The sequence below is a fragment of the Myotis lucifugus genome, unplaced genomic scaffold, assembly GCF_000147115.1.
Source record: "Myotis lucifugus unplaced genomic scaffold, Myoluc2.0 scaffold_55, whole genome shotgun sequence".
Taxonomy (NCBI): domain Eukaryota; kingdom Metazoa; phylum Chordata; class Mammalia; order Chiroptera; family Vespertilionidae; genus Myotis; species Myotis lucifugus.
In genome coordinates, this window is record NW_005871103.1 from 3,039,035 (window position 1) to 3,051,299 (window position 12,265).

Here is a 12,265-nt window from a genome sequence, read left to right on the forward strand (position 1 = left end):
TCAACAGTTCCTTAAAAAAACGTTTGAGGCATTTACCTTGTCTCGATTCCATGAAGGGCAGAGAGCGCTTTCTGAACTGTGTCACTCTATCCCCAACACTCATCAGAGAACCTGGCTCTTAATGGGTGACTCCATAAATATTTTGCTAACCCAACTGCCTGCCTTGGGGGTTAGGGCTGTGCCTTTTTTGCCTTGTTGGCAGTTGTGGCCTCAGACTCTAGTCCAGCAAGCGGCACAGAGAAGGTGCCTGTCAAATGCTTGTGGGACAAAATCGAAATGAATGAAGGTGAAACAGCCAGAGAATTCTCAAGGCAGGAATCACACAGGACAAAATATCTTGAGGCCTGCCTAATGACAGCGTCTGAATCTTGTCAGGAAGCAAAATGACCTGGCTGGCAAGTTGGAGTCCTGCCTTCAAGAAGTGCTCAAGCATCTACATGGGTTTACTTGATCAAATACGAAATGCCCCAAGTCCACGTCCTGCAAGTGAAGATTCAAAATTGGTCCAAAGTGGAATTATACAGAATGATGACCTTCATGAATATGTACTAACTTCAACAACAACAATAATGTTTTTCCCCATTAAAAAATCTGTCTACATAGCTTCCAAACAGAACAAGGTAACTTAAATGAAGAATTGATTCAAGTTAAAATAGCAAATTTCCGAATTTAAGAGGAAATTTTCTAAATTCCCTCATCACACAGGGACTGCCTATGAAACCCCCAGTGACTACCACAACACATACATAAAATCAGTATCTGCCCGGCCAACATGGCTCAGTCGACCTATGAACCAGGAGGTCACGGTTCCATTCCCAATCAGGGCACATGCCCGTGATGCAGGCCTGATCCCCAGTGTGGGGCATGCATGAGGCAGCCAATCAATGATTCTCTCTCATCATTGCTGTTTCTATCTCTCTCTCCCTCTCTGAAATCTATAAAAATATGTATTTTTTATAAATCAGGTATCTTTGATCCATTTCCCACCTTAGTGAGAATGACTTTATTCTGTTGGCTATAATTTCCTTTCTTGCCCAGAAAAAGAGGTTTGTAAAAACACCGCAAGCAGCTCTCTAAAGAAACACAAACTACAGGCTTCCAGAGGAGGAGCAGTGCGATTCTACAAGCAGGAAGGTAAATACCTACACGGGGCTTCTCTCTGCAGGTCCACAGAGACGACAGAGAGGAAATCAAAAATGTCAATTCCTACTTCTCATTTTTACTAGAGTCCAAGAAAGCTTGAAACTGGGGTTCGTTTGCCACTCTATTTTCCTAAGCATGCTGCAGTTTCCTCACTGTCTACTGGTTGCCTGCTAAAGGAAAACTGGCATTGCACTTCCTGCTGCTCCCCTGAAAGTTCTGGCTGCCCACTTGATTAGAGGCCTGCTCATAATACTGTCTTCTCATTATTAAAATAATCAAATAAGCAACTATCATTTGTTGAATTACTGTTAGACACTGTACAAAGTGCTGAACCTGCATTATGCCATTTAATCCTCCCAAACACTGTGAGGTACCACCATCATCCCCATTATACAGGTAAGTTAACTGAGGTTGAGCAAAACTATGGAAATTTCCTTAAGTTATTCACGTAGTAGAGATAAAATTTGAACCCAAATCTGTTTTAATTACGAAACTAAAGTTCCTAGTACATACTGCCTCCCTCTTAAAGTTGCCTTTTGCAAACTTACCACATGGAACCCCTTTCTGCACAACACCCACTAATAGCACATAGAAGTGGGATAGCATGGAAGTTACTTTGGGAAGCTGATTTAAGGCAGTGTTTCTCAAAAACCAAAATACATACTGCTTTCCAGAAAGTGTACACACACACACACACACACACACACACACACACAGAAAAATAAGGACAATGCAATAAGTCTTTCCTAAACCTAAACTTTCTTCAAATTTAAAGGACTGTCCTTTATTCCAAAACACCGGCCCTCTATTTTTATGGTGGTAAGAATTATATGTGTCTAATTATATTTATTATAAAATGCTAGCACCTCTGTTTGGTCCTCAGTTTGCTGCAGAAACTTTCTGGCTTCTAATATAAAAGCCCAAGGACCACCGGCTAAAAGCATTCTTCTTCTCCTGACCGGTTTGGCTCAGTGGATAGAGCATCGGCCTGCGGACTCAAGGGTCCCAGGTTCGATTCCGGTCAAGGGCATGTACCTTGGTTGCGGGCACATCCCCAGTGGGGAGTGTGCAGGAGGCAGCTGATCAATGTTTCTCTCTCATCAATGTTTCTGACTCTCTCTATCTCTCTCCCTTCCTCTCTGTAAAAAATCAATAAAATATATTTTTTTTAAAAAGCATTCTTCTTCTTTTTTCCTACTGCAATATTTGGATTTCAGAACTGTGGGAAACATCTGTATAACCTGGGAGGGGAATATTTCCTGTGTTAAGATTGTGAATCTAATTGATAATACACTATTACTTTGTCCTTGCCATAAGCTTATATATAAGAGAAAAAGCATTTCATGTTAGCAGGGTCTTTATTACAAAGAGAAACAAGAACATTTAACCTAGTTTTATGTTAGGAGTGCCTGAAATGCAAAAACCATTCTTCTCTTTCTCTTGCTCATTTATAATATTCCCTGCTGTACAAAATGAATATAAATGTAATCCTCTGCTTTTCTCTCAAAAGTACAGTAACTCCAACTGTTAAGTCTACTAACAGGCTTCCTTTTCTCCTTAGAAGTTCAATCAAAAAATACTTTATAATCAGAGGGGCACATTTATTAGAAATACTGCCATAAACTTTGAATATCAATGTGATTAAAAGCAATCTTGTACTGAGAAATGCTATTTAAATAGTAAAATTTCACTTCTCCTTTTTTAAAGAATTTTTTTAATGGCACAAATCCCAGATGATTGTTTGCTATCTTCTGCAACCTTATCTTTTATTTAATCTTTTTAAAAAGCCAATTACTTCCAATGCAAACTGCAGGCTTCCCCTCCCCCTAAATACACACACACACACTAGGGGCCCAGTGCACGAAATTCGTGCATGGGGGAGGGGGGGAGGGTGGTTCCCTCAGCCCAGCCTGCCCCCTCTCACATATTGGGAGCCCTCAGGGGATGTCCCTTGGGGAGCAGGCCTAAGCCACAGTCTAGCCTCCCTCTGCGGGAGGCGACCGGGCTGATCAGGGGAAGGCGCAAGCCCCATCACCCCGCTGTTGCAGCCACTGCCAGCTATCGCAGCCACCAAGGTGTTTTCATCAACAGGGACTCCAGTCCCTTCACCATGAAAAAATGACAACTTTCTTTAGGCATTTTCAAGGTATAGCTTTCATAGGATGTGACATTTCTTTCTTTTTTTTTTTTATCCTCACCTGAGGATGTTTCCATTGATTTTTAGACAGCGTGGAAGAGAGAGGGAAAGACAGAGAGAAACATCAATGTGAGAGGGACACTTCGATTGGCTGCCTCCTGCATGAACCCTCACCTGGGCCCCGGCCAGGGAGGAGCCTGCAACCTAGGTACATGCCCTTGATCATAATTGAACCCACTGAGCCAAACCAGCTAGGGCAGGATATGACATTTCTTAGCCCCTCCAGCAGCAGACCTTTGTTTTTTTCCTCCAGGAGTATGGTGGAAAAACCCTAGACCACGTTCTTGGATTCTTATAACACAAGTTACCAAGAACACTGCAAGTAGCAGCATACAGGGAGCTTAGCCAATGAGCAGTCGAACTGGTTTGGCTCAGTGGATAGAGCGTCGGTCTGCAGACTGAAGGGTCCCAGGTTTGATTCCTGTTAAGGGCATGTACCTTGGCTGGGGGCACATCCCCAGTGGGGAGTGTGCAGGAGGCAGCTGATCGATGTTTCTCTCTCATCGATGTTTCTGACTGTCTATCCCTCTGCCCTCTTCTTTGTAAAAAAAAATCAATAAAATATATTTTTTAAAAAAGAAAAGGTGTTTCCTCTGCAGCTCATGTGCAGAGGGCCCCCTGCATTGTGTCCACTGGGCTAGGGGCGTATCCCCGCCGCCGGGGGGCGGGGAGCATGCCCCCGAGGCCGGCAGCCAGCCCCTTGTTGTGGGCGCTGGGCTGGGGGGCGTGGCCCCAGGCCACCGCTTGGCGCCTGTGCACACGCAAGCGGCCACGGGGCGGAAACATCCACTTGGCGCCTGCGCCCGTAGGCCCGGAGTGGCCAGGGGCATTCTGGGACCCCAGACGCTCAGGGCCTACACGCAGGCCTGCAGGCTAGGAGCGGCCTGGGTCCCGAGGATGTTCCCAGGACCCAGGCCACTTGGCACCTGTGTATGCAAATTAACCCGCCATCTTTGTCAGGTTACTTTGCATACTCCTGACTGCCTGGTGAGCATAGAGGAGGGATGGTCAATTCACATGTTTCTCTTTTATTATATAGGATTATATAGGATATAAATATATATTTATTTTTTCTAGAAGAACTGCTAAATACAACATATAGACAGTTGTAAGGCATAGGAAGAAAAAAGCTCTGACATGTTTACTTAAAATTCTTTTCTTTTTTTTTTTTTTGATAAAGGTCAGTATTTCTAGCCAAGTGTAAGGAAAACAAAGGTCACAGCAACCTGCTCAAGCTCATGAGAAGTGGGTGCACATTCTGAAATGGGTCAGCACAGCAGAGGATACAGCATGTGGGCTGTGGGGTTAGGCAGATCTGGGTTACAGGGCCTCTTACATGCTTTGTGATCTTAGTAAGGCATCTCACTTCTCTGAGCCTCAGTTTCCTCCTCTGTAAAATGGGAATAATGGTAACATCTAGATCAGTGATGGCGAACCTTTTGACCTCGACGTGTCAGCATTTTGAAAAACCCTAACTTAACTCTGGTGCCGTGTCACATATAGAAATTTTTTGATCTTTGCAACCATAGTAGAACAAAGATTTATACTTTTGATATTTATTTTATATATTTAAATGCCATTTAACAAAGAAAAATCAACCAAAAAAATGAGTTCGCGTGTCACCTCTGACACGCGTGTCATAGGTTCGCCATCACTGATCTAGATGAAAGGATTGCTGTGAAGATTACATGAGGTCAAACCTGTGCTGGCACAGAATAAAAGTTCTCACCAAATTTAAGCTGTCCACATACAGGAACATTGTGAGATGTGGACACGAGGAAGCAGGATGTCCTTATAAGGAAGAAGTGAAACAATGTAAGATATAGGTCATACTCAATAATGATGCATAAATTCCTTACACTTCCCTCCTGAGATAAGAATGTGCAAGAACTAATCAAAACTAAATGGAGCCCTAGACGGTCTGGCTCAGTGGATAGAGCAGTGACCTGTGAACTAAAGGGTCCCCGGTTCGATACGGTCAAGGGCACATGCCCAGGTTGTGGGCTCGATCCCCACTGAGGGGTGTGCAGGACGCAGCTGATCAATGAGTCTCATCATTGATGTTTCTATCTCTCCCTCTCCATTCCTTTCTGAAATGAATAAAAATACATATTTTTAAAAAACCTAAATACAGTACAGTTAGGAACCCCATCCTACTACTGCAGGTAATATGCATGGTTTCCATTAACTGAGAAGCCTTGAAGGTTGAGGAGCTCAGCATGGATTGTGCCAGGCGCTGCACTTTTCAGCAAGTCTAAGGACACTGTACACTTCTTCATCAATCAAAATGCAGATTTGTTTCCTGGTGAATCCCCTTATAATTCCCAAACCTCCAACAGGGTTTCAGCTTCTCTAAGCCAGCACAATGGCAGAAATTCTGAAGAATGTGAGCTCCGTAAACTTTTAAAAAGCCCATAAAAGTTCTAGATTCTTTCACTAGAATATTTACAAACCATCAGGGACTTAATAGAAGCCAAGCAACATCTTCACAGCTGAAGGCTCTTGGAAGCTGGGACAGTAACAGCTCTGTTGATGCTTTCATTTGCTTTGTCCTAAAACAGGTATATGCCCAAGGAAGTGGAAGTGAATGACAAAAGCAAACAAATATAGGTACCTTCTTATACAAAATCGTTTCTTTCTCCTTCTATTTCTCTCTAGCTCGACATATCTCTTCAATATTGAATAAACTTTTGGTTTAAGAATAGATTTTACTATTTTGAAGATTCACCCTCTCAAAACAAAATTCAAAGAGTACTAGAATCAAATTCTGTAGACTGAGTTTCCCTTCGTTAACCAAGGGATCCATTAGAACAACAACAGTAAACTTTTTCTGTAAAGACCCAGACAGCCCGTTCTGGACTTGGTGGGCTGTAAGGTCTCAGTCCCACCTACTCAACTCTGCTATTCATCCTATGGAGACAGCCATAGACAATAAGCAAATGAATGGACGTGGCCATGTTCCAATGAAACTTTACTTATGGACACTGACATCTGAATTTCATATTTTTCATGTCATAAAATAATCATCTTTTGAGTTTTTGCTTCAACCATTCAACAATGTAAAAACCATTCTTAGCCCTAACTGGTTTGGCTCAGTCAGCCTGTGGACTGAAAGGTCCCAGGTTCGATTATGGTAAAGGGCATGTACCTTGGTTGCGGGCACATCCCAGTAGGGGGTGTGCAGGAGGCAGCTGAATCCATGTTTCTCTCTCATCGATATTTCTAACTCTCTATCCCTCTCCCTTCCTCTCTGTAAAATATCAATAAAATATATTTTAAAAAAACATTCTTAGTTAGCCTGCAGGAAGGATTTGGCCCACAGGCTGTAGTTTGCATTAAAATAGCTAAGGTGCCACAATCAGGAGAAAGACTTCCTGCTATAGGGGAGTCTCTCTAGGTCTCCAAGGGGGTGAGGGGTGGGGGACTTTGACTTGTAGGTTACTGCTGACTTTACAAGCAGAGAATTTCCTATAGGAATTGCCAGCAAGGGTGCTGTCACTGCAGCCCTAATGTTCATCCAGGTGAGCATCAAGTGTGGGCAATCTGCAACAGAATCACCTGCGTACTTCTTAAATGTGTATTACTGTGACTCTGATGCAGTGAACTTGGATCTCACCGATTTCTGTCTGAGGCTCAGTTTCAAACCCCACTTGAGATACAGGCAGTCGGTAAGCACTGTCACCCGCAGAACCCTTACACACTCACAGGGGAGATGAGAAATGGCAGCCTGGCATGCCTGAAAAGAAGGTGCAGAGCACTTTAAGGCTCCATTGTGTAGGAGACAAGCTGAAGTCCATGGAAACAAGAAAGAAAACCAAAAGAAATGATATGATGTCTGGGATGTCCTTCAAACTAATTCACTGTGGGGAGCTGGGTAGAGATGAAACAAGATTGGGCCATGACTCAGTTGTTTAAGCTGTGTGATGGATAAAAGGAGGCTGGCTCAGTACAGTAGTTTCTCTATTTTTATAAATTTCAAATTGTCCATACACACACACACACACACAAAAGAAGGGGAAAATAGAAAAGAAACCCTAGAGAAAAATAAAAATGCTCTTAACTTCAGGGAGAGGGTTTTATGCCTATAATGTAGTTACTTTAACAGTACTTCACACAAACATCCATGTATTTGTTTTCAGGTAACTACAAACTATTTTTTTTACCTAGGAAAGAAAAAAGTGGTATTGTTACGTTGACTCAGTCTGTGTTGATTGAGGCTAACCTACCTCCCCAGTCTGTCTTTTTTTTTTTTAAAACCTAACTGCCAGTAGGTGCCAACCAGCCTCTTTTCCATCTTGCCCTAGGCTCAATTATGTCCCTGTTATTATGAGAAAAAATCACCTGTCATCAAGTGTGGACATCAGCCTGGGTTGCCATCTTATGCCCTTACCTAAATATCAGAGATAAGAGAGGTGATGTCCTGTCTGCACTCTTTCAGGAAAGTGTAAATGGAGTGCTAAACTCAGGACAGACAGCAACAGGACCTGCGGAAAGACAGCCTCTGGCCTCCCCAGTGGCCATAAAGCACACCTCTCCATCCACAGACTAAGTCACAACACAATAGAAAATTGGTCATTTAAACCCCTCATCTTTGAGTGACTCAGTTCAATCTTCAGGACAGCCCAATGCATTCATTTTGGGGGCAAATATTTACTGAGCAGTGTGCAGGAGCTAAATCCAGGATAGGGCAAAAGTAGGTCTACAGTTGTGAGCATGCCAAATGGAGTTTATTCTTGCATAATTATTTATTAATTATTATTTTCCATAGGAACAACTGTAAATGTACTTTTGCCCCATCCTGTATATGTCAGTCAGCCATGCCAGTATCCTCTGGGAATTTACACTCTAATGAAAGCCAACATATAATACATGCTTTCACATGGTGATAGGTAGAGTGTCTGGAGAAGAAAAGGGTGGGCTACTTTGATATTGTATAACAAGCTGAAGAGAAGTTAGGGATAGCATCCCAAAGGAAATGTTATTTTCCAAAAACACTGTTGACACCCACAAGGATACCATATAGGTTTGTTTTTTTAATTTCCAAGAAATTAAGGCACTTAATGTTTTCATTTTTAAAGGCTCCCAATATGTTCAGGGACTAATACAGAAACCCTAATTAGTTAACTTACACCAATTAAGTTCATCTAAATATAATTTTGTGAACTCTAGAATTTCACAAATCACCTGAAAAGAAAGGTATTCTCTTCTGAGTTCAGTCATTTGAAATAAGTCAAATGTATTATCAATCTTTTTCCACCAAAATCAACTGTACAATCAACTAATGTTACAAATTAGAAGAAAACAAGGCAATACAAGTATGAGGATGAAGATGAAAAACAGGCTGACCTCTGAAAGATAACTGAAATCTTATCCTAAAATGTGCCTACTTATTAATTGGAAGAGGGAATGATATATCAGCTAAACCTCAAATAATCTCACTTCCATATAAATCAATAAATCCAACCTTTCCCACAGCTATAACCATTGGGCAATCTTGCCATGAGGAAACTGGCCAAAATAAAGGACAAGAGGAAAAAAGATCGAGACCTTAGGTTAGCAATTTTAAATCTGGGGACTTGAGAATCCAAGAGAAGCTGTGGATACTTTCCCTAGAAAGTGGGCATATATACTATTTTGCATACAATTTCAGGGGAACTATGACCCCCTGAAGCCCATTAAAGTACTGGATTAAAAACCCCTGACCTAGATAAATATCAAATTAGGAAATCAGGTCTCAGACTACCAGCAGTTGAAAGGGCTGTAAGAAGCATACAGTAATTTTCAATACATTATCTAATTAAATTGCAACCCCTACAACAACCTTGGGAAGTAGGTACAGTGGGGCCTTGACTTACGAGTTTAATTCGTTTGGAGACCGAGCTTGTTAAGGAGCTCGTTAAGGAGCTCATTAACTCAAATTACTCTATCAAATCGGCCGAGACACAACTGGTATCTCAAAAAACTCCTTAGTTGGGACACTCGTAAGTCAAGGCCCCACTGTATTATCTCCTTTTACAAAGAGGGAAAGCTAGAATCTGAGAGGTGAAAGAACTAATTCAAGGTTAAGCATCCTCCTCTCACACCCAGATTTCTAATTCGTAGGTCCTCAATCATGAACTAGAGGAGAATTCAAGAACTCCACTCCATATTTCAGGACATCTTCCAAGATGGAGAGTCTGACTTTTAGTACAGTCAAACCTCGGTTCTTGAACGTCTCCCATCTGGAACAATTCAGTTCTTGACCAAGTTGTTCACAGAAAAAAAAAAAAAAAGGTCTCGGTTGTCAACCAAATCTTCAGTTTTCAACCTGACAACCTTTTCACGCTGATATCTCAGTAAGACAAAAAAGCTTCTCTCAGGTAACAAAGGAAAGAATGCTTTTGCTGCTGGTTAAGTTGAGGATTAGCACAATTTTAAAACATAAGGAAGCCATCAAGAGTGCTAATGTTGTAAGGGTGTGAAAGTGCTCACAAAACAGCAATCACAGGCAATTGAATAAGTAGAAAAACTGGTGTTGATTGGATAAAGGAAAAGCAGTTAGCCAGTGATAGCATTTCAGAGGCAGTGATATATGAAAATTCCCTTAAGGCTAGTAGGGGGTGGTTCGCTAAATTTAAGAAGTGTTTATTTATAAATTAAACAGCGCATTAGACAGGTATTGCATATAAGACAGATTAAAGCAATAGGAATCATTTGGGGGTCTGGAATGGGTTTAATTCAATTTACAGTCTTTCTAATGGGGAAAAATGATTCAGTTTTCAAACAAATCGCTTCTTTAACAGCCTTCCATTAAGTTCCAGAAACGAGGTTCCACTATACTTCATACAATCAAGTTATCTACACATTTCTTCTCAATTTAACCTCATTGACGAGGAATTTCGTATGGATGTAATTCCAAAACACCGTTTCTTGGTAGGAAATAATGTAACCAAAGACAAAGGATAATTGTCTAATAATTTTTGATAATTTTTAAATGTATTTTCATTTCTTAAGCAGCCTGATATAAGCTTTGTTAAAAAAACAAAAACAAAGGCCCACTGGATGAGTGCTGAACCTTCTGATGATTGGATTTTTAAACTGTCCCAGATGAATCAAGATCTGACTGAATTAAAAACTTCAGTCTCTACTCCAAACAGGCAGGCAGAGTTTCAGATGAGCTAGCCACTTCGGCATCCCCTGAATGGTTAGAGCGGTTTAAAAAAATGGCACCCCTAACAGTCCCGACTAATTTGATTGGTGAGAATCACATACAACCAAATCTATTACTCCTCTGCACATCAAGATGGTAGTTCAGAGGTCTTAGATCTTCATGGTCAAACCTGATAATGACTATGTCCCAGCAGAAAATAACAAACACAACAGAAACTGCGTCCAGGTTACTAAATTAAGTGGGTCTCAGTCCAGACCCAGTTGCCCAGTGAAACATTTACACACGTACTCACCCTCTATAGAGAAATTACCAATAATTAGCATGCTGTTTTCACATAGATTTAGAAACCCTTTATGGGAAATGTATCCACACCCAGAGAATGAAAACTAAGAACAAGTGTAGGTCAGGTCCTCTAAAGCTCCACTCCGACTGCTTCCTATGAGAGTTGCCACCTAGTGATTTTAATTTTTTAAGCCCAGGCAAGCTGCCAATTCAACACTAAAACCGGACTAACAACTGACTTTTCCTATTGCAACATCACCAGCAAGTCCTGTGCTTTCCCCCTCTTTTTCCTTTGCTTGCAAACAGCAATTCTCATTTTCAAAATCAACTAATTTGCTCTATAATCTGTTCCAATAGGAAGTTCTCAGAGAGCTGCCAATGGAATCACTCTTCCTCCTAGTGCCAAGAGGCCAACAAGTGGCCAATTCAAAAAACCAAAACAGTGGATGTGAAGAAAAGATCGGCACTAAACACAATAAATGTGAAGACAGTAACAACGGGCCAACTCTGGACTTTAATATGTTCCACTTGCCAAAGTTCTACCTATTCTTGTGCCCTGGGCAGTAACTATACCAAAATAAATGGCTACATGTGAGAAATAACATTGCACAGGGGAATATAAACTCAATATTCTGGATTACCAGCCACTCGAGGCCTTGTCCATAGTACCACTGAAAAAAAATAACTCGACCTGAACCAAAGGTGGACTGGCCTCAGAAGTTCTTTCTGACCAGTGTGCCCAGGCCTGGCACAGGCATTAACTAGATAGCAAATGTGACTATTTAACAAAACAAAACAAAAACACAAAGGAAATCTGAAGGAAGTCTGACAGTTTAGATGGCTGACCTGACTTTCATTGGGAGGCACACCTTTAGCTACAGATACTTCCCTACAGTATTCTTCTACCAAACAGTTTTATTAAAAACTGACCAATAATTAGACTTTCACCTTTAGGGCACTATATACACTTGTTTCACGATATGCTTCCACCCCTCACCCCGCCCCCCCCAACACACACCTTGGCAGCTCACAAAAAAATCTGACCAACCGCTCCTCAGGTGTGATGATCCTGTTGAACTTTGTAACTCAAATTCCATAAAAATAAGGCTGCACAGGTAACGCGCCATCTTTTTTAAAGTTCAAAATTCATTTGGATTGCCAGCAGAAATTTGCAGGTGGCCAGTTTCCTTTCCAGGGCCCCCGAACGCCTGTGCGTCTGCTTTCGGAAGCGGAGAACTCCTTCCTCCCCTGGTCGGCCTCCGTCCAGGTCAGACCCGAACTCCCGCAGGTGCCAGCGCTCACCACTGAGCCGCCGCCCCGCGCCAGGCCTCCCGGAGGCTCCAGGACGCGCCCATCACGGGAAGCCCCTCGGAGACCAGGTTTCCAGACGCTCCGCGCGTCCTCCCGCTGCCTCCTCCTCCTGCAGCATCCTCGCGCCGGGAGGAGAGGCGGGGGCGCGCGTCCCCTGCCCGGGGAGCCGGCACGGAGCCTGC

The 12,265-nt window shown here is 42.3% G+C and overlaps 1 protein-coding gene across 8 annotated transcripts in view; it reads right to left on the reverse strand.

Moving 5' to 3' along the window:
• The window catches only part of ATXN7 (ataxin 7), a 121,095-nt gene that overhangs the window by 92,071 nt on the left and 16,759 nt on the right, over positions 1-12,265 (reverse strand). For 7 of the 8 annotated variants that reach the window (XR_002829365.1, XR_002829367.1, XR_002829366.1 and 4 more), the window contains exon 1: positions 11,791-12,183. The exons of the other annotated variant lie outside the window; for it this stretch is intronic. Coding sequence is in view for 3 of the 7 variants with exons in the window: in XM_014456114.2 (XP_014311600.2) it covers positions 11,791-11,899 (109 nt within the window). In the remaining 4 variants the exon portion in view is untranslated. Of the gene's footprint in view, positions 1-11,790; positions 12,184-12,265 lie in introns of those variants that run through there. 8 annotated transcript variants of the gene reach the window in all.